Here is a 27,517-nt window from a genome sequence, read left to right on the forward strand (position 1 = left end):
GCCGCAGCAGCTGACGATGCGGGGCGCACGCTCTGACGCAGAGTGTCGTTGTTTGTTGCTTTCGCGTAGGTTTGTACGCTTACGACTGTCACGTAGCGTGTGTCGGCGGTGGCCAAAATCCTACTGTGGTGTCTGTAAATGCGTCGTGGAATGGCTTCACATGCTGCTTGCGGGTCTGGAGAAAGCTGCCGTACAGGAGTGCTGGTATAGCTAGACTAGGGGTGTCAAACATGCAGCCTGCGGGTCAAGTCAGACCCTTGGAGGGCTCCTATAAGGCCCTCGAGCAACTGGCTGTCACCTGCTTCTTTTTCCCTCTCTCTTGCTTCCTCACAGCTTGCTTGGCCAGGCTTGCTCACTCGCACCGGAGCTATGGAATAAAAACTCTACTTTCTCCATTGGAGAGGAGGGGCGGGGGTGGCGGGATGCAGAGCTTGCTTTTTAAGGCCAGCCCAGTCTCATCAGCTCTGGTAAGCTAAGCAGGGTTGGCCCCGGTTAGTACTTGGGCGAGAGACCACCAGGGAAGTCCACGGTTTCTGTGCAAGGGTAAGCGATGGCAAGCCGCCTCTGTTCATATCTCGGCTTGAAAACCTGATTGGGTTGCCCTCAGTTGGCTGCAACTTGGTGGCACTTGAAGAAGAAGAAGAATTGCAGATTTATAGCCCGCCCTTCTCCCTGAATCAGAGACTCAGAGCAGGCTTACAATCTCCTTTATCTTCCTCCCCCACAACAGACACCCTGTGAGATGGGTGAGGCTGAGAGGGCTCTCACAGCAGCTGCCCTTTCAAGGACAGAGAGCGGCCTACAATCTCCTTTCCCTTCCTCCCCTACAACAGACACCCTGTGAGGTGGGTGGGGCTGAGAGTGCTCTCACAGCAGCTGCCCTTTCAAGAACAGAGAGCGGCCTACAATCTCCTTTATCTTCCTCCCCTACAACAGACACCCTGGGAGATGGATGGGGCTGGAGAGGGCTCTCCCAGCAGCTGCCCTTTCAAGGACAGAGAGCGGCCTACAATCTCCTTTCCCTTCCTCCCCCACAACAGACACCCTGCGAGGTGGGTGGGGCTGGAGAGGGCTCTCCCAGCAGCTGCCCTTTCAAGGACTGAGAGCGGCCTACAATCCCCTTTACCTTCCTCCCCCACAACAGACACCCTGTGAGGTGGGTGGGGCTGAGAGAGCTCTTAGAGCAGCTGCCCTTTCAAGGACAACCTCTGCCAGAGCGATGGCTAACCCAAGGCCATTCCAACAGGTGCAAGTGGAGGAGCGGGGAATCAAACCCAGTTCTCCCAGATAAGAGTCTGTGCACTTAACCACTACACCAAACTTGCCAGCACTGCACAGTTGGACAGCTTTGAAAGAGGCACTCACGAGCTAATTAACGCAGAGGTCAGTCCTTGGCTTGACTCTTCTTCGTGGCCTGTGGGGCACTTCCAGAGGGTCTTTTCTGATTAGCTAGGAGGATGTTGAGAAAGCTGCTAGAAAGGAGGACTGGCCGAATGTCACTCTCTCACTTTACCATATTTAATTGAATAATTATAGGAACTGACCTCTACCATGAATGTTTTGAAAATGCACATTTGGGCACGTATGGACGTTCTTACACTTCAGCCTTGCCGGATTTTATTCAGTAAGGATAGAAACCGCCCATGTAGCCTGCGTCACTTTCCCGTGAATGTTCAGAATATGCAGATGTGAGCCACTCTGGATGTTGGGGTTGCCAGTCCCCAGCTGGGGGCAGGGCGTCCCCTGGTTTGGAGGCCCTCCCCCTGCTTCAGGGTTATCGGAAAGCAGGGAGAGGGGGAGGGAAATGTCCACAGAGCACTCCATTATACTCTATGGAGACCGGTCCCCATCGGGTATAACGGAGATTCAAATCTGTGTGTATCTGGGTCTCTAGGAGGGGCTGCTTTTTTTAAGCAGAGGCACCGTATTTTTAGCATAGCATCCAGCGCCTCTCCAAAAAATGTCCCAAGTTTCAAAAAGATTGGAGCAGGGGGTCCACTTTTACGAGTCCCAAAAGAAAGTGGAGAAAAAGCCATTTCCAGTGGGGGGGAAAGCCATTTAAAAGGCGTGTGGCCCCTTTAAATGTGATGGCCAGAACTCCCTGCAGAGTTCGATGATGCTAGTCACAACCTTGCTCCTGGCTCCACCCCCAGTGTCTCCTGGCTCCACCCCCAATGTTTCCTGGCTCCACCCCCAAAGTCCCCAGATATTTCCTGAGTCAAACCAGGCAACCGTACTGGATGTTTTTACACTTCAGCACTTAACAATACTAATAAAACTAGCCTTCTGCTAGTTTCAGAAACAGATTTGCATTGCTATAGTCCAGGGGTGGCCAAACTTATTTACCATAAGAGCTACATAGAATAAATGTCAGCTGTTTGAGAGCCAGAAGGAAGGAGGAAAGAAAGCAAGTAGATGGAGGGAGGGAGAGAGATGTGAAAAGAAAGCAACTTTAAATGCCTTCTTCAAGCTGGCTGACAGAACGGTGGGGGCTTCAAGAGCCACACAATATGTGTGAAAGAGCCACATGTGGCTCCCAAGCCGCAGTTTGGGCACCCCTGCTATAGATAGACTGTAGTTTCTAAACAGGGCTTTTTTTGTAGCAGGAACTCCTTTCCATATTAGGCCACACACCCCTGATGTAGCCAGTCCTCCTGGAGCTTACAGTAGGCCCCGTACTAAGAGCCCTGTAAACTCTTGGAGGATTGGCTACATCAGGGGTGTGTGGCCTAATATGCAAAGGAGTTCTTGCTACCAAAAAAGGCCCTGTTTCTAAGCATCTTGACACCTTTAAGTTGTACAGTCGGCAGTTCACAGTTCAGTGAAGTCTCAGGCCTGCTGCAAAGTCGCCAGCACACGCAGAGCCTTTGCGCTTTCCTTACACGGAGGTGTTTACCTCCTTCCTCAGAGGTGGAAACACATTGCTTTGTTCTTGGCACTTCAGAGAAATTGAGACCGCTCGGTCGTTTTGCATATATTTTTTTTCTTTTCTGAGGACCGACATGATGCCTTTGTATTTTTTTCCGTCTTCCTTCAACAAGCATTCCAGCAATCGCTAAGCAGCGATTCCACCCTGCAACTAGGTATTAGAAGAAGAGAGCAGATGTTCTGTTCTGATGGCGTTTCTCTCTGATAAAGCAGCCGTGACTCATAGCAGAGATGTCTGCTAGTGCACATTAAGTCTGACACGATGGGCTTAAACGTTTGATAAACTACAGGGAAACAGTGAGTTGGAAGGAAGGAAGGAAGGAAGGAAGGAAGGAAGGAAGGAAGGAAGGAAGGAAGGAAGGAAGGAAGGAAGGAAGGAAGGAACAAAAATGCATTTAGGTGATGACTTTTTTGTATATACATAAAATAAAAGTAGAATTGAATAATCAGGCACCTTTCGGTGCTTGGTATGCAGACAGTTAACAGCAATGCAGCTTAATCCGAGAGATTACCTTTCTTTGTAGCCTGTGGGAAGAAACCACTACAAGGGAATCCTCCTTCAGTGCATAACAGATGGCTGGTGAGTGTCTCCTTCTTCTTAAAGGCGCAGAGTCCTTTTAAGCACTAGAATCACCTGAAGGGCTGCAGTATATAACTGGGCTGGCCTAACTTGCTTAACATAAAAAACCCCACATAGATTAAATGTCAGATGTTTGAGAGGTGGAGAAAGGAAGGTAGGAAGGCAAAGAGGTGGGGGAGGGAGAAAGAAAGCCACTTTAACTTTAAATGCATGCTCCAAGCTGCCAGCTGGCTTGGCTTGGGGAAGTGATTTAAAAAGGCAAATGCCTTCTCCAAGCTGGTTAATGGGGCACTGGGGGCTTCAGGAGCCACACAATATGCTTGTGGTGTAGTGGTTACGTGTGCAAACTCTTACCTGGGAGAACTGGGTTTGATTCCCCACTCCTCCACTTGCAGCTGCTGGAATGGCCTTGGGTCAGCCATAGATTTCTTATCTGGGAGAACCGGGTTGGATTCCCCACTCCTCCACTTGCAGCTGCTGGAATAGCCTTGGGTCAGCCACAGCTCTCGTAGGAGTTGGCCTCGAAAGGGCAGCTGCTGTCAGAGTTCTCTCAGCCCCACCTACCTCACAAGGTGTCTGTTGGGGGGTGGGGGGAAGGTAAAGGAGATTGTGACCACTCTGAGAATCAGAGTATAGGGCAGGATATAAATCCAGTATCTTCATCTTCTTCTAAAAAACAGCCGTACGTGGCTCCCGAACTTCAGTTTGACCACCCCTGGTATATAAGACCAGTGCATTGGAGATCATGATTTATAACGTTGGAGGAAGAGCTATGACAAAAGAATAAACTTAATAAAATGTCATGCATGTAAAGTATTAATCTTTTGCTAGCCATCTCTCCCCACACTCAACAGCTTTCTCAGTGTTCATGGATTTGCTGTCTCAAGTATGTTTTTCTTCATTTTTGAAAAGAACAGGAACTCCCCGTGTTTTTACGATTCCAGTTCTTCGTTTTCTGACTGTCTTTTCATCTCCTCTTAATGCCTGTAAGGAACTAGGAACCACAAGTAGGGTAACCATTTGAAATAAATAAAACCAAGTTTGGTCTCCTCTTCGCTACAGCCCTTCTCCTCACTGCCAAAGGTCACGTGCTTGGTTATTTTTAACAGTTGTTCCGTCTGATTTCGTCTTATCACTGCTTCCCCTCCGAGCATCACCCCTTCCCAGTTTCCGCTTTCTACACAGAGAGCTCTCTCCTTCGCTCCTCCCCCGTCGTTTCCTTCCTGACATCTCCTGATACTTTATATTGCCCCCTCGTCGATGCAGACCAGTTAACATTAACAATCACCAGACCCAAATTGTGATTCTTTTTTATCTGCTAACAAACGTTTCCATGATTTTGCATACTAACTCACTACCCACTTCCTCTATACTTAGGACTGCTCGCCGTTCCATCCTATTGTCTGACGAAGTGTGCTTCCAGCACGCGAAAGCTTACGTTCTGAGTAAAACTTGGTTGGTCTAAAAGGTGCCACTTGACTCCTGCTTTGTTCTGTTGCTTCAGACCAACATGGCTGCCCACTTGGATCTGACATCTCCCGATTTCATGCAGTCGGCCTCCTTAGTCTGTAATTCTTGCAAGGGCAGTTTCCTTTCCTTCCATTTCTGCTTCGCTAAGCGTTCGAGCTTAGAAACTGATCAGGGTTGTTCTCCGGCCAGTGTTTTGTTGGGAGACCTCCGAAGAATGCCAAGGCTGTGATGCGGAGGCAGGCCATGGCAAACCACCTCTGAACGTCTCTCACCTCAAAAACCCTACAGGGTCACCATAAGTCAGCTGCGACTTGACAGCGCTTTTTGCCACCAAGCTTTTCTCATCTTGGTGCTCCTGTCATTGCTTATGCATTTGGGTGAAGTCATTTTCCTTCATTTGTATCGCTGATTGCCTCGGAGTGGCTTTGTCCCACTTCAAGAACTGCTCCTTTTTAAAAGAGCTCTTTCTTACCACCCTGGCTTCCCTTTTCCTTGTTTTGGTGTTTTGGCTCAGTGGCAGAGCATCTGCTTGGGAAGCAGAAGGTCCCAGGTTCAATCTCCGGCATCTCCAGCTAAAAAGGATCCGGCAAGTAGGCGTGAAAAACCTCAGCTTGAGACCCTGAAGAGCAGGAGAGGAACGGTGGCTCAGTGGTAGAGCATCTGCTTGGTAAGCAGAAGGTCCCAGGTTCAATCCCAGGCATCTCCAACTAAAAAGGGTCCAGGCAAATAGGTGTGAAAAACCTCAGCTTGAGACCCGGGAGAGCAAGGGAGGGATGGTGGCTCAGTGGTAGAGCATCTGCTTGATAAGCAGAAGATCCCAGGTTCAATCCCCGGCATCTCCAGCTAAAAAGGGTCCAGGCAAGTGGGCATGAAAAACCTCAGCTTGAGACCCTGGAGAGCAGGGGAGGGACTGTGGCTCAGCGGTAGAGCATCTGCTTGGTAAGCAGAAGGTCCCAGGTTCAATTCCCGGCATTTCCAGCTAAAAAGGGTCCAGGCAAGTAGGCGTGAAAAACCTCAGCTTGAGACCCTGGAGAGCCGCTGCCAGTCTGAGTAGACAAGACTGACTTTGATGGACTGTGGGTCTGATTCGGTATAAGGCAGCTTCATGTGTTCATATATGTTCGCTCCGTATGTTCACTCCTAGTCTGTCCCATTACACTTGTCTTTTCCACAGCAGGGTGTTAGCGCTATTAATGGTTTATTGATTTTTTCCCCCAAACCTGGACCTGTATGGCCCAGGCTAACCCAGTCTCATCAGATCTGGGAAGTTAAGCAGGGTCAGACCTGGTTAGTATTTGGATGGGAGACCACCAAGTCAGTCCAGGGTTGCTATGCAGAGGCAGGCAATGGCAAACCACCTCTGCTTATCTCCTGCCTTGAAAACCTTATAATATGTGTGTTAAGTGGCATCAGATTGCTTCCGACTTCTGGCAACCTTATGAATTAATGTCCTCTCATTAACAGCCTTGCTCAGTTCTTGGAAGCTGAGGGCTTTGATTGAGTCAATCCTTCTCACGTTGAGTCTTTCCTCTTTTCCTGCTACCCTCAGCTTTTGCTAGCACTATTGACTTTTCCGGTGCATCTTGTCTTCTTCTTATGTGACCAAAGTATGTCCCCAGCAATGTCTCCATAGGTCAGCTGTGACTTGATGGCACTTTCGACCACCCCTGGTTGTTCCCAAACATTGCGTGCATCTCCCCCCTTAGGGGAGGGGCTGTTGCTCAGTAGAAGAGTCTATGCCAGGGCTGGCCAAACTGCTGCTCAGGAGCCACATGTGGCTCTTTCACACATACTCCGTGGCTCTTGAAGCCTCCACCGCTCTGTTGGCTGACTGGAAGAAGACATTTAAAGTTCCTTTCTTTCCACCCCTCCCTCCCTTCCCCCATCTATTTCCTTCCTGTCTTGCAGCTCTCAAACTCCTGGCATCCATATCTTGCGGCTCTCAAACATCTGACATTTATGCTATGTGGCTCGGATGTTAAGCAAGTTTGGCCACCCCTGGTCTATGCTTTGCATGCAGAAGATCCTAAATTCAACCCCCAGCACGTCCCATTAAAAAATCCAAGGAGTATGTGCCTAAAATACTGGAGAGCCACTGTCAGTCTGAGTAGACAATACTCACCTTGATGGACTGATAGTCTAAGAACATAAGAGAAGCCCTGTTGGATCAGGCCAATGGCCCCTCCAGTCCAACACTCTGTGTCACATAAAAGAAGCCATGTTGGATCAGGCCAATGGCCCATCTAGTCCAACACTCTGTGTCACATAAGAACATAAGAGAAGCCATGTTGGATCAGGCCAATGGCCCCTCCAGTCCAACACTCTGTGTCACATAAGAACATAAGAGAAGCCCTGTTGGATCAGGCCAGTGGCCCATCCAGTCCCAACACTCTGTGTCACATAAGAACATAAGAGAAGCCATGTTGGATCAAGCCAATGGCCCCTCCAGTCCAACCCTCTGTGTCACATAAGAACATAAGAGAAGCCATGTTGGATCAGGCCAATGGCCCATCCAGTCCCAACACTCTGTGTCACACAGTGACCAAAAAACCCAGGTGCCATCAGGAGGTCCACCAGGAGGCCAGGACACTAGAAGCCCTCCCACTGTGCACCTCCACAAGCACCCAGAATACAGAGCATCACTGCCCCGGACAGAGAGTTCCAACAATACACTGTGGCTAATAGCCACTGATGGACCTCTGCTCCATATGCTTATCCAATCCCCTCTTGAAGCTGGCTATGCTTGTAGCCACCACCACCTCCCATGGCAGTGAATTCCATGTGTTAAGCACCCTTTGGATAAGAGAACTCTGTTTCAGTATAAGGCTGCTAATTGTGCGTGTTAACTGGAAAGTTGCTTTTTATAAACAGGAGGCCGATATCCTTAGTATGTCAAATTCTGTTACAGCTATTGTGCTTTTTCAGGAATCCTGTAGACCAGGGGTGGCCAAACTTGCTTAATGTAAGAGCCACATAGGATAAATGTCAGATGTTTGAGTCACAAAACAGGAAGGAAGGGAGAGAGGGAGGGGAGGGGAGGGAGATGGGGAGAGGGAGGTAGGTAGGAAGAAAACAACTTTAACTTTAAATGCATTCTCCAAGCCACCAGCTGGCTTAGCTTGGAGAAGTGATGTAAAGAGACAAATGCCTTCTTCAAACCAGCTGATGGGGTTGTGGGGGCTTTGGGAGCCACACAATATGTGAAAGAGCTATATGTGGCTCCTAAGCCACAGTTCAGCCACCCTTGCTCTAGTCACACAAAATTTATTTTTATTTGATTTGATTTGATTTATATCCCACCCTCCCCGCCGAAGCAGGCTCAGGGCGGCTCACAGCATAAAATCCCAACAGACAATTAAAATCACCAAGTATTAAAAAGAACTGCGTAAAAACAATGATCGCGTTAGGGCTTACAGGGACTTTCTGTCGCTACGTGGTTTTGTTCTCCAAAGAATCTGTTTGAAGAAACTGATCTCTGAATTCAAGCTAGATGCTCAGTTCACCCTGCCTCCCAAGAATTCGATTGCCGGCGAAACACTCGCGTGAGCGGTTTCCCTTTGTCAAAGATACGACAGCCAAGATCCTCACGCCACAATACTTGCCATGATGTAAACAGAGATTGCGCTCAAGTGTTTACGTCCTCCGGCTCTCATTTGTCACATGTCTTGTTGCATCTGATGCGTTGTACAGAAGGAGAGGAGGAGGCTCCCAGGCATTTACAGTACATTTTCTCCGCTGTGCTTATTGTGACCAGTGAGTCAGAGCTACAACGCTTTCCTCCATGTTTTTCTGACCTGTTCCTCGCATTTCGCTTTGTGTGAGTTCAGGACTTCTTTGCAAGAACAGAAAGCCGCCTGCAAGACAGCTGGGTCAGCCTCAAGTATTCCCTTGTCCTAAAATTTATTTTGGGGTGTGCCCCGTACACACTTTAAAAAATAATAATCATAGATTTTATTTTATTGACTCTAATCCAATAGAAAGGGAGCGTAGGGAAAAATAGATAATAAAAATATAAATCTAACATTGTCGAGATTAAAGATCGTTGGATGCACATAACAAACAATTTACAAAAACAATACATAATAAGCTAGGTATTAAGAATTAAGAAATAGCCTGCAATTCATTCTGTTAGGCAAAAAAGGAAATATCCCCAAAGGATTCCAAAACTGGGCCCCAAAGCAAATCATAATCTATAGCCAAATCAACATCATTTTCGAAGAAAGGGTTATCCATTGTCTTTCCCATTACATACTGGTCCCATAACTTATCACACCACATTTCCAGCGTGGGGGTATGTGGGGGTTTCCAATTTTTAGCAATCGTCATGCGAGCTATCGCCAACATTGTCGAGATTAAAGATTTCTGATTTATCAGGCCAGATATCAAATAAAACGGGGGTGGCCAACGGTAGCTCTCCATATGTTTTTTTTGCCTACAACTCCCATCAGCCCCAGCCAGCATTGCCAATGGCTGGGGCTGATGGGAGTTGTAGGCAAAAAAAACATCTGGAGAGCTACCGTTGGCCACCCCTGAAATAAAAGAAGTTTAAAATCTACTGGGATGCTTACATCTAATATAAGTTTTATTTGCTCTGCCACTTTATTCCACGCTCTGATCATTTGCCTCTGCTACAATGTCCACCCAGCTTTTTTCAGTTTTGAAAACCAAATAATCAAACACACTTTTTTCAGAAAATCATATCCCCCCCCCCCCCCCACCATTGGCTCCAGACGTTAGCTTAGGGTTGTGCAAAGAGTTAAAGCTGGCAGAGCGCCAGACGCTTTAAAAATACCTCGTGCAAAGGCTGATTTAATCTGGTACAGGCCAGCCATAGTGACCTAATCTGAAAATAGCAGGCAGTCTTTCCCCTCGCAGTGGATTCTTCGTTGCTGAAGAACGGTAGACGGTGATTTCTAAGTTTTGTTGAAGAGGCCTTTCCTTGCTTGCGTTCATCTCAGACTCATTTTGAAAGCTTTGGGAGATGTCAGGGCTTTTTTTTTTTTCCAGAGCCAAATACTGACCAGGCTCGATCCTGCTTAGCTTCTGAGTGCTGAGGTCAGGGCAGAGACAAACAGAGGTAGTTCACCGCTGCGTGGCAACTCTGGACTTCCTTGGTGGTCCCCCATCCGGGTGCTAACTGGGGCTGATTCTGCTTAGCTTCAGAGAGCTGATGAGACTGGGATAGCCTGGACCATCCAGGTCGGGGCAGAGACCAACAAAGGTGGTTCATCACAGTTTGCCTCTGCGTGGCAACCCTGGATTTCCTTGGTGGTCCCCCATCCGGGTGCTAACCAGAGTTGATTCGGCTTAGCTTCTGAGAGCTGATGAGACTGGGATAGCCCGGACCATCCGGGTCAGAGCAGAGACCAACAGAGGTGGTTCACCACAGTTTGCCTCTGCGTGGCAACCCTGGACTTCCTTGGTGGTCCCCCATCCAGGTGCTAACCAGGGCTGGTTCGGCTTAGCTTCTGAGAGCTGATGAGACTGGGATAGCCCGGACCACCCAGGTCAGAGCAGAGACCAACAGAGGTGGTTCACCACAGTTTGCCTCTGCGTGGCAACCCTGGACTTCCTTGGTGGTCGCCCATCCGGGTGCTAACCAGGGCTGGTTCGGCTTAGCTTCTGAGAGCTGATGAGACTGGGATAGCCCGGACCATCCAGGTCAGAGCAGAGACCAACAGAGGTGGTTCACCACAGTTTGCCTCTGCGTGGCAACCCTGGACTTCCTTGGTGGTCCCCCATCCAGGTGCTAACCAGGGCTGGTTCGGCTTAGCTTCAGAGAGCTGATGAGACTGGGATAGCCCGGGCCACCCAGGTCAGAGCAGAGACCAACAGAGGTGGTTCACCACAGTTTGCCTCTGCGTGGCAACCCTGGACTTCCTTGGTGGTCCCCCATCCGGGTGCTAACCAGGGCTGGTTCGGCTTAGCTTCAGAGAGCTGATGAGACTGGGATAGCCCGGGCCACCCAGGTCAGAGCAGAGACCAACAGAGGTGGTTCACCACAGTTTGCCTCTGCGTGGCAACCCTGGACTTCCTTGGTGGTCCCCCATCCAGGTGCTAACCACGGCTGGTTCGGCTTAGCTTCAGAGAGCTGATGAGACTGGGATAGCCCGGACCATCCAGGTCAGAGCAGAGACCAACAGAGGTGGTTCACCACAGTTTGCCTCTGCGTGGCAACCCTGGACTTCCTTGGTGGTCCCCCATCCAGGTGCTAACCACAGCTGGTTCGGCTTAGCTTCTGAGAGCTGATGAGACTGGGATAGCCCGGACCATCCGGGTCAGGGCATTATGAAAAAACGTAAGTGCAAAGAATTTATGAAAACACATTAATTTATACACTTCAACCATACAGTCTCATAATTTCATAAGATAATGTCAATTGCACACATTCAAAAATCAATGCTGTCTGTATCCAAACCCACTGGTTTAACACCCATTGTATCTCTAATTACTCAAAGTCACTTTTCCAGTCCAAAATGCTATACCAGGTGTAATCCAGACAGAATTAAAAAATCCGAGGAATGAACCTTGCTGCAAAATAAGCCGATTCTCGACACTTCCGCCAGCTCGAGATAGCGCTTCACGTAAGTTTCCTCAGGATTTGTTCCAATCAATGTGGCAGGTATTCTTAACGCTCTAACAGCATAGAAAGCAGTGAATGCTCTTTCTTGGCACATGCTCCTGACCATGTTATCTATTCAGATCTTTCATACTACCCCCCCCCCCCCCGGACATCTGTTTGGTTTTCGTATAACACAAGCTTCTAAATGTAGCACTTAAAACATACTCTCGCTATGGACTTTGCAGATAGCAGCTAGGCCTTGTGTGTTTCTTGCCGTGTCTCCAAAGGAACTTTGCCCCCTTACCCCAAAATGAATTCCCCCACCCCAATCTCTATTCTGAAGTAATTGCCCCCTAGGTTCTTGCCGGATTCAGACTTGCCTGGGACATATTCTGTGAACTGGAATGAAGCCAATCTGTGTAGCGTGCTCTTCCTCGGCTATGTGGGCGCCATGATGCTTCCGTGCTAAACCCACATCAATCCGGTTTTCGTCCAGGTCATGGGACGGAGACAGTACTGGTCGCCCTCACAGATGACCTCCAGAGACACCTGGATAGAGGTGGCTCGGCGGTGCTGATGTTATTAGACCTGTCAGCAGCGTTCGACATGGTTGATCATCAGTTACTGACCCGTCGTCTCGCCGGCGCTGGAATCCAGGGGTTAACCTTGCACTGGCTTTCCTCCTTTCTCCAGGGTCGGGGACAGAGGGTGGCACTAGGGGAAGAACTATCCCGGCGACATCCACTTATTTGTGGAGTGCCGCAGGGATCTGTTCTTTCTCCGATGTTATTTAACATCTACATGCGCCCCCTCGCCCAGGTTGCCCAGAGGCATGGGCTGGGTTGTCACCAGTACGCTGATGACACCCAGCTCTACCTGTTGATGGGTGGCCAGTCTGATTCCACCCTAAAAGATCTGTCCGCAGCATTACAAGCTGTGGCGGGGTGGCTCAGGCTGAGTGGACTGAAATGAAATCGGACGAAGACAGAGGTCCTATACCTAAATCGCCGTGGTCTGAGACCGAAGGTCCATTTACCGACCTCTAGTGAGGCGCAGCTTATGCCGGCACCCAAGGTTAAAAGCTTAGGAGTGCTCTTGGACGCCTCCTTAACGATAGAGGCCCAATTAGCTGCCACTGCCAGGTCAGCTTTTTACCATCTGCGGACGGTAAGGCGGTTGGTTCCCTTTCTAGATCGCGACGACTTGGCTACTGTGATCCATGCTACGGTCACCTCGAGATTAGATTACTGCAATGCCCTCTACATGGGGCTGCCCTTATCCCAAATCCGGCGACTCCAACTAGTGCAGAACGCTGCATCCTGGTTGTTAATGGGAGTTCCTTTACGGGAGCATGTTCGGCCTGTGCTGAAAGCACTGCACTGGCTACCGATAGTGTACCGGATTCGCTTCAAGGTGCTGGTTATCACCTTTAAAGCCCTATATGGCCAGGGACCTGCATAGTTTTGGGACCACCTTTCCCCATATATGCCCCAGCGAGCACTTCGGTCCGGAACCCAAAACCAGTTGATGGTCCCCAGCATCAAAGAAGCTAGGCTTGAGTCAACAAGAGCCAGGGCCTTTTCCATCACTGCTCCTAGCTGGTGGAATGAGTTGCCGGAGGAGGTGAAGGCCCTGCGAGAGCTCATACAGTTCCTGCAAAACGGTACTCTTCCACCATGCTTTTTCATAATGACATCTACAGCGATGGATTGGGCCCAGAAACAAAACAAGTGGCTTGTCTGGGACCTCCAGACAAGGTTAAAATGCTTGGGGTTCTTTAGCTTGGAGAAACATCGACTGCGGGGTGACATGATAGAGGTATACAATATTATACATGGGATGGAGAAAGTAGAGAAAGAACTCCTTTTCTCCCTTTCTCACAATACAAGAACTCGTGGGCATTCAATAAAATTTCTGAGCAGTCAGGTTAAAACGGATAGAAGGAAGTACTTCTTCACCCAAAGGGTGATTAACATGTGGAATTCACTGCCACAGGAGGTGGTGGCGACTACAAGCATAGCCAGCTTCAAGGGGGGTGGGTTAGATAAAAATATGGAGCAGATGTCCATATGTGACTATTAGCCACAGTGTGTGTGTATATAATATATATATTTGGTCACTGTGTGACACAGAGTGTTGGACTGGATGGGCCCTTGGCCTGATCCAACAGGGCTTCTCTTATGTTCTTATGTGACTCAGAGTGTTGGACTGGATGCGCCATTGGCCTGATCCAACAGGGCTTCTCCTATGTTCTTATCTGACACAGAGTGTTGGACTGGATGGGCCATTGGCCTGATCCAACAGAGCTTCTCTTATGTGACTCAGAGTGTTGGGCTGGATGGGCCATTGGCCTGATCCAACATGGCTTCTCTTATGTTCTTATGTGACTCAGAGTGTTGGGCTGGATGGGCCATTGGCCTGATCCAACATGGCTTCTCTTATGTTCTTATGTGACACAGAGTGTTGGACTGGATGCGCCATTGGCCTGATCCAACAGGGCTTCTCTTATGTTCTTATGTGACACAGAGTGTTGGACTGGATGGGCCATTGGCCTGATCCAACATGGCTTCTCTTATAGGGAGGGACGGTGGCTCAGTGGTAGAGCATCTGCTTAGTAAGCAGAAGGTCCCAGGTTCAATCCCCGGCATCTCCAACTAAAAGGGTCCAGGCAAATAGGTGTGAAAAACTTCAGCTTGAGACCCTGGAGAGCCGCTGCCAGTCTGAGTAGACAATACTGACTTTGATGGACCGAGGGTCTGATTCAGTATAAGGCAGCTTCGTATGTTCATATGTTATTTTCTTATGTGACACAGAGTGTTGGACTGGATGGGCCATTGGCCTGATCCAACATGGCTTCTGTTATGTTCTTATGTGACTCATAGTGTTGGACTGGATGGGCCATTGGCCTGATCCAACATGGCTTCTCTTATATTCTTATGTGACTCAGAGTGTTGGGCTGGATGGGCCATTGGCCTGATCCAACATGGCTTCTCGTATGTTCTTATGTGACACAGAGTGTTGGACTGGATGGGCCATTGGTCTGATCCAACAGAGCTTCTCTTATGTGACTCAGAGTGTTGGGCTGGATGGGCCATTGGCCTGATCCAACATGGCTTCTCTTATGTTCCTATGTGACACAGAGTGTTGGACTGGATGCGCCATTGGCCTGATCCAACAGGGCTTCTCCTATGTTCTTATCTGACACAGAGTGTTGGACTGGATGGGCCATTGGCCTGATCCAACAGAGCTTCTCTTATGTGACTCAGAGTGTTGGGCTGGATGGGCCATTGGCCTGATCCAACATGGCTTCTCTTATGTTCTTATGTGACTCAGAGTGTTGGACTGGATGGGCCACTGGCCTGATCCAACAGGGCTTCTCTTATGTTCTTATGTGACACAGAGTGTTGGACTGGATGGGCCATTGGCCTGATCCAACATGGCTTCTCTTATAGGGAGGGACGGTGGCTCAGTGGTAGAGCATCTGCTTAGTAAGCAGAAGGTCCCAGGTTCAATCCCCGGCATCTCCAACTAAAAGGGTCCAGGCAAATAGGTGTGAAAAACTTCAGCTTGAGACCCTGGAGAGCCACTGCCAGTCTGAGTAGACAATACTGACTTTGATGGACCGAGGGTCTGATTCAGTATAAGGCAGCTTCGTATGTTCATATGTTATTTTCTTATGTGACACAGAGTGTTGGACTGGATGGGCCATTGGCCTGATCCAACATGGCTTCTGTTATGTTCTTATGTGACTCATAGTGTTGGACTGGATGGGCCATTGGCCTGATCCAACATGGCTTCTCTTATATTCTTATGTGACTCAGAGTGTTGGGCTGGATGGGCCATTGGCCTGATCCAACATGGCTTCTCGTATGTTCTTATGTGACACAGAGTGTTGGACTGGATGGGCCATTGGTCTGATCCAACAGAGCTTCTCTTATGTTCTTATGTGACTCAGAGTGTTGGGCTGGATGGGCCATTGGCCTGATCCAACATGGCTTCTCTTATGTTCTTATGTGACACAGAGTGTTGGACTGGATGCGCCATTGGCCTGATCCAACAGGGCTTCTCTTATGTTCTTATGTGACACAGAGTGTTGGACTGGATGGGCCATTGGCCTGATCCAACATGGCTTCTCTTATAGGGAGGGACGGTGGCTCAGTGGTAGAGCATCTGCTTAGTAAGCAGAAGGTCCCAGGTTCAATCCCCGGCATCTCCAACTAAAAGGGTCCAGGCAAATAGGTGTGAAAAACTTCAGCTTGAGACCCTGGAGAGCCGCTGCCAGTCTGAGTAGACAATACTGACTTTGATGGACCGAGGGTCTGATTCAGTATAAGGCAGCTTCGTATGTTCATATGTTATTTTCTTATGTGACACAGAGTGTTGGACTGGATGGGCCATTGGCCTGATCCAACATGGCTTCTGTTATGTTCTTATGTGACTCATAGTGTTGGACTGGATGGGCCATTGGCCTGATCCAACATGGCTTCTCTTATATTCTTATGTGACTCAGAGTGTTGGGCTGGATGGGCCATTGGCCTGATCCAACATGGCTTCTCGTATGTTCTTATGTGACACAGAGTGTTGGACTGGATGGGCCATTGGTCTGATCCAACAGAGCTTCTCTTATGTTCTTATGTGACTCAGAGTGTTGGGCTGGATGGGCCATTGGCCTGATCCAACATGGCTTCTCTTATGTTCCTATGTGACACAGAGTGTTGGACTGGATGCGCCATTGGCCTGATCCAACAGGGCTTCTCCTATGTTCTTATCTGACGCAGAGTGTTGGGCTGGATGGGCCATTGGCCTGATCCAACATGGCTTCTCTTATGTTCTTATGTGACACAGAGTGTTGGACTGGATGCGCCATTGGCCTGATCCAACAGGGCTTCTCTTATGTTCTTATGTGACACAGAGTGACTGGATGGGCCATTGGTCTGATCCAACATGGCTTCTCTTATGTTCTTATGTGACTCAGAGTGTTGGACTGGATGGGCCATTGGCCTGATCCAACATGGCTTCTTTTATGTTCTTATGTGACACAGAGTGTTGGACTGGATGGGCCATTGGCCTGATCCAACATGGCTTCTGTTATATTCTTCTGTTACACAGAGTGTTGGACTGCATGGGCCATTGGCCTGATCCAACAGGGCTTCTCTTATGTTCTTATGTGACACAGAGTGTTGGACTTGATGCGCCATTGGCCTGATCCAACATGGCTTCTCTTATGTTCTTATGTGACACAGAGTGTTGGACTGAAGGGGCCACTGGCCTGATCCAACATGGCTTCTGTTATGTTCTTCTGTGACACAGAGTGTTGGACTGGAGGGGCCATTGGCCTGATCCAACAGGGCTTCTCTTATGTTCTTATGTGACACAGAGTGTTGGACTGGATGGGCCACTGGCCTGATCCAACATGGCTTCTCTTATGTTCTTATGTGACACAGTGTTGGACTAGATGCGCCATTGGCCTGATCCAACATGGCTTCTCTTATGTTCTTATGTGACGCAGAGTGTTGGACTGGAGGGGCCACTGGCCTGATCCAACAGGGCTTCTCTTATGTTCTTATGTGACACAGAGTGTTGGACTGGAGGGGCCACTGGCCTGATCCAACAGGGCTTCTCTTATGTTCTTATGTGACGCAGAGTGTTGGACTGGAGGGGCCACTGGCCTGATCCAACAGGGCTTCTCTTATGTTCTTATGTGACACAGAGTGTTGGACTGGAGGGGCCACTGGCCTGATCCAACAGGGCTTCTCTTATGTTCTTATGTGACGCAGAGTGTTGGACTGGAGGGGCCACTGGCCTGATCCAACAGGGCTTCTCTTATGTTCTTATGTGACACAGAGTGTTGGACTGGAGGGGCCACTGGCCTGATCCAACAGGGCTTCTCTTATGTTCTTATGTGACACAGACTGTTTGACTGGATGGGCCATTGGCCTCATCCAACCTGGCTCCTCTTATGTTCTTATGTGACACAGAGTGTTGGACTGGAGGGGCCACTGGCCTGATCCAACATGGCTCCTCTTATATTCTTATGTGACACAGAGTGTTGGACTGGAGGGGCCATTGGCCTAATCCAACATGGCTTCTCTTATGTTCTTATGTTCTTTCTCCAGAAGTTTAAAAACCGACCAGTCTGATTACCAGTCTCTATACCTTGTTGTCTGAAGACATCGGATTAACACCGGATGTTTAAAATGTTTTAATGTTTTTATATTTGATGTTGTTTGTATTTACTGTTAACTGGTTGGGGGCATGCTGTTGCTGACCCTCGTGTTAGACGCCTTGAGCCTGCCTTGGCGGGGAGACCGGGATATAAATTAAATAAATAAATGGGGATGCGGAGCGGGCTGTAAATGCTTAGTCAGACCAGTGAGTCAAGGCCCTCTGTGCTGTGGAGAGACAGCCACTCTGTTTTGGCGCAAACCGTTTCCTGGCTGCAGCTGGGCTTGCTATTAGAGCCGTTCGTGAAAACGGATACAGTGCCGCCGTGAAATCTGTAAGGTACAGAAAAGGACTACTGGAGTGAACAGCGGGGCGAGTGGGTGGGTGGGAAGGATCATGCTGTGAAGAGAAGCTTCGGTCGCTGCGATTGGAAATGGGACTCTCAAAATGCAAATACGTGGTGCTTGTTCACCTCTTGAAACTGGGAAACAGCAGGTATGACGTAAATAATTTCCTGCCTGTGTTAAGTGCTGTCACGTCACTTTCCAGCTTATGGCAACCCCGTGAATGAATGTCCTTCAAAGCATCTTGTCGTTTGCAGCCTTGTTCAGCACTTGCAAACTGAGGGCCCTGGCTTTCTTGATTGAGTCAAGCCAGTTTGGCGTAGTGGTGAAGTGTGCGGACTCTTCTCTGGGAGAGCCGGGTTTGATTCCCCGCTCCTCCACTTGCAGCTGCTGGGATGGCCTTGGGTCAGCCAGAGCTCTCGCGGAGCTGTCCTCGAAAGGGCAATTTCTGTCAGAGCTCTCTCAGCCCTACCTACTCCACAGGGTGTCCGTTGTGGGGGGAAGAAGGTAAAGGAGATTGTAAGCTGCTCTGAGAGTCTGAGATGGAGAGTGAAGGGCAGGGTATAAAACCGATATCATCATCATCATCTCCTCCTACTGTTAGGTTTCCCTCTTTTCCTGCTGCCTTCTGCTTTTCCTAACGTTGTTGACTTTTCCAGTGAATCTTTTCAGAATGTGACCAAAGCTCAATAGCCTCAGCTTAGTCATTTTAGGTTTAGCACATGGGCTTGATTTGAGCTAGAAACTCATTTCATAGAATCATAGAGTAGGATGGGACCCTTTGGTCACCTAGTCCAACCCCCTGGACCATGCAGGAACTTCACCAATACCTCCCTCACACACATACATCCCCAGTAAGCCTTGCCGCATGCCCAGAAGATGGCAAAAAGCCTCCAGGATCCCTGGCCAAACTGGCCTGGAGAAAAATTGCTGCCTGACTCCAAAGTGGCTTAGCATTTCCCTGGGTGTGTAAAAAGGGGCCACGAGAACTTAGCACTGATGCAACCCTTCCGGCCTTCCTTCTCGTGATCTGCCTAATTCACTGAATCAGCATTGTTGTCAGATGGCCCTCTGGCCTCTGTTTACAAACCTCCAAGGAAGGAGAGCCCACCACCTCCTGAGGAGGAAGCCTGTTCCACTGAGGAACCGCTCTAACAGTCAGGGGGTTCTTCCTAATGTTGAGCTGGAAGCTCTTCTGGTTTAATTTCAACCTGTTGGTTTTGGCCCATCCTTCTGAGGCAACAAAAAAACAATTCTGCACCATCCTCTGTATGATAGCCCTTCTGGTACTTGAAGATGGTGATAATATTACCTTTCAGTTGTCTCCTCTTCAAGGTAAACTTACCCAGCTCCTTCAACCTTTCCTCATAGGAATTGGTCTCCAGAGCTCTCACCATCTTTGTTGCCCTCCTCTGGACACGTTCCAGTTTGTCTAGATCCTTAAGATATAGAGAGCCAGTTTGATATGGTGGTTAAGTGCACGGACTCTTATCTGGGAGAACCGGGTTTGATTCCCCACTTCTCCACTTGCAGCTGCTGGAATGGCCTTGGGTCAGTCATAGATCTTGTAGGAGTTGTTCTTGAAAGGGCAGCTGCTGTGAGAGCCCTCTCAGCCCCACCCACCTCACAGGATGTCTATTGTGGGGGGAGAAGATAAAGGAGATTGTAAGCTGCTCTGAGTCTCTGATTCAGAGAGAAGGGCGGGGTATAAATCTGCAGTCTTTTTCTTCTTAAACTGTGGTAGGAGGTGATTTATTTGTCCTTTTGGTGGTCCACGGTATCCATACAACTTCACTCCAGTAACAGGTTTCAAATGAATCCTTTCCTTTTATGGCTTATGTAATTTATCAGCGGAATTCAGTGCCATAGGATGTTATGATTAGTTCTTCTGCTTACCAGCAATTTCAAATTCTTGATTTTTACTTGTGGCTTTTATGTTATCTTTTATATTCATATTGTAAGCTTTCTTGAATTCCTGTTAAAGAAGAAAGACGGCTAATAAATGTTTTAAATAAAATAAATTAATAATAAGTTATGATTATTGTAGACATAACATTGATTAATGTAGACATGATGTTGAAAGAGAGAGCCCCATGGTAAAGCTGCGGTAGAAGATATTGGATTTATATCCCGCCCTCCACTCCGAAGAGTCTCAGAGCGGCTCACAATTTCCTTTACCTTCCTCCCCCACAACAGACACCCTGTAAGGTGGGTGGGGCTGGAGAGGGCTCTCACAGCAGCTGCCCTTTCAAGGACAACCTCTGCCAGAGCTATGGCTGACCCAAGGCCATGCTAGCAGGTGCAAGTGGAGGAGTGGGGAATCAAACCCGGTTCTCCCAGATAAGAGTCCACACACTTAACCACTATACCAAACTGGCTCTGCAGTACTGCAGTCGAAGCTCTCTGCTCATGACCTGAGTTCGATCCTGGTGGAAGCTGGGTTCAGGTCGCCAGCTCAAGGTTGACTCAGCTTTCCAGCCTTCCGAGGTCGGTCAAATAAGCCCCCAGCTTGCTGGGGGTAAAGCGTAGAACGAATGGGGAAGGCAATTGCAAGCCACCCCGTAAAAAAAGTCTGCCGTGAAAATGTCGTGATGCGTCGTCACCCCAGAGTTGGAAATGGTGCTTGCATAGGGGACTACCTTTTACCTTTTTAATGCTGAAAGGTGTTGGATAACTGCAGAGGGGGTAGAATTGCTGGTAATCCCTTGGTGTTGAGCCAGAAACCGAATCTTAGAGGAGGGGCTGTAGCTCACCAGAGCCTCTGCTTCGCACGTGGAAGGTCCCATGTTCAATTTTGGGCATCTCTGGTTAAAAGGATCAGGTAGGAAGTGATGTGAAAGACCTCAGCCTGAGATCCTGGAGAGCCACTGCTGGTCATAAGAACATAAGAGAAGCCATGTTGGATAAGGTCAATGGCCCATCCAGTCCAACACTGTGTCACACAGTGGCCAAATATAAATATATACACACACACACACACACTGTGGCTAATAGCCACTGATGGACCTCTGCTCCATATTTTTATCCAATCCCCTCTTGAAGCTGGCTGTGCTTGTAGCCGCCACCACCTCCTGTGGCAGTGAATTCCACATGTTAATCACCCTTTGAGTGAAGAAGTACTTCCTTCTATCCATTTTAACCTGACTACTCAGCAATTTCATCGAATGCCCACGAGTTCTTGTATTGTGAGAAAGGGAGAAAAGTACTTCTTTCTCTACTTTCTCCATCCCATGCATTATCTTGTAAACCTCCATCATGTCACCCCGCAGTCGACGTTTCTCCAAGCTAAAGAGCCCCAAGCGTTTTAACCTTTCTTCATAGGGAAAGTGTTCCAAACCTTTAATCATTCTAGTTGCCCTTTTCTGGACTTTTTCCAATGCTGAATAGACAATACTAACTTTAATGGACCAGGGCTCTGATTCAGTCAGTATAAGGCAGCTTCATGCAGATGCTGTTCCAAGTGCAAATTTGGCTTCTGGATATCCTCAGGTATTAAGAATTGGCAGTAGTGGCTAACTGTCGCCACGTTTGTGGGATTCTCTCAGGCATCCGTTTGGCTGCTGTTGAAAGACAGGACTCTGGGCTAGATGGCCCAATGATCCTGTTGGTCGCTTTATGCTTTTGTGAGCTTTCCATACCGAGGGACAAGGCAGCTTTGATGGTCTGATGATTCTGTGAGGAACAAAGCAACACTGACCATCTGGTGAGTCTGCGAAGCTGTTGTCCAATTGAAGTCATTTCAGAGGGGGTAGCTGTGCCGGCCTGTAGCTCCTTAGAGAGCGACAGGATTTTGGAGGTAGAAGTTTTTGAAAGTTGGAGAGATGAAAGGAGCTTTGACTGTCGAAAGCTTATAGCCTGAAAGTCTTGTTGGTCTCTGAGGTGTTACTGGACCTGAATCGAGTTCCCCTCCAGTTATACTTTGACAATTAATACAGGTTAGCACCGATGCTCCCTCTAAGCTGCAGAGTCTTGCGAGCAAAAATTCTACTTTGTGAGCCGCTGGCATTAAAGTTGCGAGCTGCTGGCATAAATGAGTGTGCTCTGAGGTCATCCTTCCTGAGCTAAGACAAAAATGTGTGAGCTGGAGGCTAAAAATCTGTGCGCTAGCTCACGCTAACTCAGCTTAGAGGGAACACTGGTTAACACGGGGGGTAGGCATTAATATCTATTTTCCCGTGACTTTCCCATTATATTACTTTTTAAAAGTTGTTGTCTTGGACAATGTGACGGGTAGATCCAGGTGGGGAACTGTGTTGGTCTGAAGCAGTAGAACAATGTCTGAGTCCCGTGGCACCTTTAAGGCCGACAAAGTTTAATTCAAGGTATGAACTTCTGTGTGCGCACACGCCATGTATCTGTGGGAATGTGCATGCGCATTAAAGCTTCTGCCATGAATGTGATGCCGTGGGGGGAGAGAGAGAGAGAGACAGCTGACCTCTTCCTTGCATCATAAATATGTATTAGGCTGAAGTAATGTAGCGTTATCATGCAATACTTCTCCCCACAGTGTGTAGTTAAGTTGTGGAACTCACTGCCACAGGATGTGGTCATGGCTGCCAACCAGCTGAAGCATTTTAGAGACTTTTGATGGAAAGTTAATGCCCCCAAGTGGGCAACAAATGGGCATCCATTATGAACCTACCTGACCGTACTCCCCCTGGACCTATCTGACCCCTGGGGTCATCTTCAGAGGTCCTGCTAGTTTGGTGTAGGAGAGCCAGTTTGGTGTAGTGGTTAAGTGTGCGGACTGTTATCTGGGAGAACCAGGTTTGATTCCCCACTCCTCCACTTGCACCTGCTGGGATGGCCTTGGGTCAGTCATAGCTCTGGCAGAGGTTGTCCTTGAAAGGGCAGCTGCTTTGAGAGCCCTCTCCAGCCCCACCCACCTCACAGGGTGTCTGTTGTGGGAGAGGAAGGGAAAGGAGATTGTAGGCCGCTCTCTGTCCTTGAAAAGGCAGCTGCTGGGAGAGCACTCTCAGCCCCACCCACCTCACAGGGTGTCTGTTGTGGGGGAGGAAGGGAAAGGAGATTGTAGGCCGCTCTCTGTTCTTGAAAAGGCAGCTGCTGGGGGAGCACTCTCAGCCCCACCCACCTCACAGGGTGTCTGTTGTGGGGGAGGAAGGTAAAGGAGATTGTAGGCCGCTCTCTATCCTTGAAAGGGCAGCTGCTGGGAGAGCCCTCTCCAGCTCCACCCACCTCACAGGGTGTCTGTTGTGGGGGAGGAAGGGAAAGGAGATTGTGAGCTGCTCTGAGAGTGGAGGGCGGGATATAATTCAATATCTTCTTCTTCTTCTTGCTTTGAGTGCCCCTGCCTTCCGAGATTATGCAAGTGGCAACCTAGGAAAGGGCCTTCTTAGTAGTGGCACCAAAATTCTAGAACTCTCTCCCCAGGGAGAATCACCTGTCCACCTCTGTTGGCTGCCTTATGCCAGTGGGTGAGAACATTTTTGTTTTGCTTGGCAAAGGGCTCTCGTGGCTCTTTCTTACACGCCCCAGGTAGTGCCGATTGCCACTTCAGCAAGGTCAGGAAGGATTTGCCCAGGGACCCTGGAAGTTTTTTGCTTTCCTCCGGGCATGGAGCAGGGGTCACTGCAGAGGAGTGGGGGTAGTTGTTGTGAATTTCCTCCAACGTGCAAATGTGTCACTCAGTGATCCTGCTTTCCTTCTCAATATTGTACTGTTTTTATCTTTCGTACTTATTTCAAGCTTTGGTTTTAACTCGTTTTAACAAGGTGTTCTTTTTTTTAAAAAAAATTAACCCAATATTTATTGAAAGAAATATGAATGCATATATACGTACATAAATAAGTCAAATACAATTAGAAATAACCAGGGATTGAAGTCAAATGCAAAGGAAAAGGAAAGGTCCCCTGTGCAAGCACCAGTCGTTTCCGACTCTGGGGTGACGTTGCTTTCACAACGTTTTCACGGCAGGCTTTTTACGGGGTGGTTTGCCATTGCCTTCCCCAGTCTTTTACACTTTCCACCCAGCAAGCTGGGGACTCCTTTTACCGACCTCAGAAGGATGGAAGGCTGAGTCAACCTCGGGCCGGCTACCTGAACCAACTTTCGCTAGGATAGTACTCAGGTGGTGAGCAGAGGAGAGCAGATCACAGTACTGCAGTACTGCTGCTTTGCCACTCTGCGCCATGGGGCCGCTCAAATGCAAAGAGATAGGATCAAATTCAGAAAAAAATAGAAGAAAATACTTGGCAACTTCAAAACTTCACCTACAGTTTTAATTTTTTTAAAAAATTAATTTAATTTGCGATTTATACCCCACCCTATCCCAGAAGGCGGGCTCAGGGCGGCTTACAACATTATAACATTGCAATAGCGATAAATAAAACATATCCAATTAAACATGACAAATTTAAAATATCTCACAAACATAATACATAAAATAGAGAGTCATAGCTCCAACAATAGTCCAGCCAAAGGCCATAGTTCAGCAGTTGGTGTGACTTCAGCTAGTTAACGCCACTTAGCACAGCTTCAGGTCATTGACACTGCTTAAGGTTGTAACTCAGACCCTTGACTCAACTCACATCCCCTCACTATCTTCTAAATATATCAGAAAGTTAGTAAATAATGTTGATAGCTTCCTGGATTGATGCAAATTCTGGTTTATGAGCTGGAAATACAAGGAATGGAAACCAAACAGACACAAATTTTGAGATATAAGGGTCTGTTTCACCCTGGGTCAGGGATATAATAATTTATCCATAATGCAGTAAGAACATAAGAGAAGCCCTGCTGGATCAGGCCAGTGGCCCATCCAGTCCAACACTCTGTGTCACATAAGAACATAAGAGAAGCCCTGTTGGATCTGGCCAATGGCCCCTCCAGTCCAGCACTCTGTGTCACATAAGAACATAAGAGAAGCCCTGTTGGATCAGGCCAGTGGCCCATCCAGTCCAACACTCTGTGTCACATAAGAACATAAGAGGAGCCCTGTTGGATCAGGCCAGTTGCCCATCCAGTCCAACACTCTGTGTCACATAAGAACATAAGAAGAGCCCTGTTGGATCAGGCCAGTTGCCCATCCAGTCCAACACTCTGTGTCACATAAGAACATAAGAGAAGCCATGTTGGATCAGGCCAGTGGCCCATCCAGTCCAACACTCTGTATCACATAAGAACATAAGAGGAGCCCTGTTGGATCAGGCCAGTTGCCCATCCAGTCCAACACTCTGTGTCACATAAGAACATAAGAGGAGCCCTGTTGGGTCAGGCCAATGGCCCATCCAGTCCAACACTCTGTGTCACATACTGGCCTATCCAGTCCAACACTCTGTGTCACATAAGAACATAAGAGAAGCCCTGTTGGATCAGGCCAATGGACTATCCAACACTCTGAGTCACATAAGAACATAAGAGAAGCCCTGTTGGATCAGGCCAATGGCCCATCGAGTCCAACACTCTGTGTCACATAAGAACATAAGAGAAGCCCTGTTGGATCAGGCCAGTGGCCCATCCAGTCCAACACTCTGTGTCACATAAGAACATAAGAGGAGCCCTGTTGGGTCAGGCCAATGGCCCATCCAGTCCAACACTCTGTGTCACATACTGGCCAATAATTTACATACATACATATATATATACACACTGTGGCTAATAGCCACTGATGGACCTCTGCTCCACATTTTTAGCTAACCCCCTCTTGAAGCTGGCTATGCTAGTACTTCTGTACCTTCAGGAGCCAGTCAAGGAGAGTAGGTTTTGTATTAGTTTTCTAATATCTTTCCAGAGCTGCCCGAGCTGCTGCACAAAGAGTTTCTATTATTTAACAAGGTGTTAATGTGTTGGTTTCTGCAGCTTTTAAGATAATGTTTTAATTGTTTTATATTGTCAACGGCTTTAGTGGCCCTACGGAGGGGGCACTAAAATCTTTGTAAGTAAAATAAATAATAAATAAAACTATGCAGTTGGTGTTAACCAGGCAAGTACTGCGGAGATTGCAGAAACTGGACACGAATGGTGCTAAAAGGTATCGTAAAAGGGGAGCTGGAGAAGCTTCAGCCATCGAACTTCCTACTTTTAATTATATTTTTAGCTTTGACTTCTAGCATATTTGGTGCTGAGCCACTTTGTCGGCGGAACACCCTTTTGGTGTTACACAGTAGTTCTTTCCCGGGTTAGCGACCGAATGCCTTCAATCTTCTGAATGTTTCTCTCTTCTCAGGTTAGCTCAAGATGGGAGACCAGAGGCAACGTTCATTGTCTACCTCCGGAGAAACATTGTACCACGTGCTAGGGCTGGACAAGAACGCCACCTCAGATGACATTAAAAAGTCATACAGGTAAGGAGATTCTGAGCCTGCTGCTTGCCCTCTCTAACAGAGGGTGAACTTAGGGGGAGGTATTTGTGAGTTTCCTGCATTGTGCAGGGGGTTGGACTAGATGGCCCTGGAGGTCCCTTCCAACTCTATGACTCTAAGATCCTGTGACTTTAGGGGGAGGTATCTGTGAGTTTCCTGCATTGTGCAGGGGGTTGGATTAGATGGCCCTGGAGGTCCCTTCCAACTCTATGACTCTAAGATCCTGTGACTTTAGGGGGAGGTATTTGTGAGTTTCCTGCATTGTGCAGGGGGTTGGACTAGATGGCCCTGGAGGTCCCTTCCAACTCTATGACTCTAAGATCCTGTGACTTTAGGGGGAGGTATCTGTGAGTTTCCTGCATTGTGCAGGGGGTTGGACTAGATGGCCCTGGAGGTCCCTTCCAACTCTATGACTCTAAGATCCTGTGACTTTAGGGGGAGGTATCTGTGAGTTTCCTGCATTGTGCAGGGGGTTGGACTAGATGGCCCTGGAGGTCCCTTCCAACTCTATGATTCTAAGATCCTGTGACTTTAGGGGGAGGTGTTTGTGAGTTTCCTGCATTGTGCAGGGGGTTGGACTAGATGGCCCTGGAAGTCCCTTCCAACTCTATGATTCTAAGATCCTGTGACTTTAGCGGGAGGTATCTGAGAGTTTCCTGCATTGTGCAGGGGGTTGGACTAGATGGCCCTGGAGGTCCCTTCCAACTCTGTAATTCTATGATGCTCTGCTCTGGTAAGACCTCACCTGGAGTATTGTGTTCAGTTTTGGGCACCGCATTGTAAGAGGGATATAGACAAGCTGGAACGAGTGCAGAGAAGGGCTACAAAGATGGTGAGGGGTCTGGAGACCAAGTCCTCTGAAGAAAGGTTGAAGGAGCTGGGCATGGAGAGGAGGCGGCTGAGAGGCAATATGATCACCATCTTCCGAGTCCTTGAAGGGCTGTCCTATAGAGGATGGTGTGGAATTGTTTTCTGTGGCCCCAGAAGGTAGGACCAGAACCAACAGGTTGAAATTAAATCAAAAGAGTTTCTGGCTCAACTTCCTGACCGTTAGAGCGGTTCCTCAGTGGAACAGGCTTCCTCCTCGGGAGGTGGTGGGCTCTCCTTCCTTGTAGGTTTTTCAACAGAGGCTAGATGGCCAGCCATC

At 48.4% G+C, this 27,517-nt stretch overlaps 1 protein-coding gene across 2 annotated transcripts in view; it reads left to right on the plus strand.

Moving 5' to 3' along the window:
* DNAJC5 (DnaJ heat shock protein family (Hsp40) member C5) overlaps positions 1-27,517 on the plus strand; it is a 188,003-nt gene that overhangs the window by 145,723 nt on the left and 14,763 nt on the right. For both annotated transcript variants that reach the window (XM_060230594.1, XM_060230595.1), the window contains exon 2: positions 26,235-26,352. In XM_060230594.1, coding sequence (XP_060086577.1) covers positions 26,246-26,352 — 107 coding nt within the window. In that variant the 5' untranslated portion in view covers positions 26,235-26,245. The remainder of the gene's footprint in view (positions 1-26,234; positions 26,353-27,517) is intronic.

Source organism: Heteronotia binoei, chromosome 2 (genome assembly GCF_032191835.1).
Source record: "Heteronotia binoei isolate CCM8104 ecotype False Entrance Well chromosome 2, APGP_CSIRO_Hbin_v1, whole genome shotgun sequence".
In the NCBI taxonomy this organism is placed as follows: domain Eukaryota; kingdom Metazoa; phylum Chordata; class Lepidosauria; order Squamata; family Gekkonidae; genus Heteronotia; species Heteronotia binoei.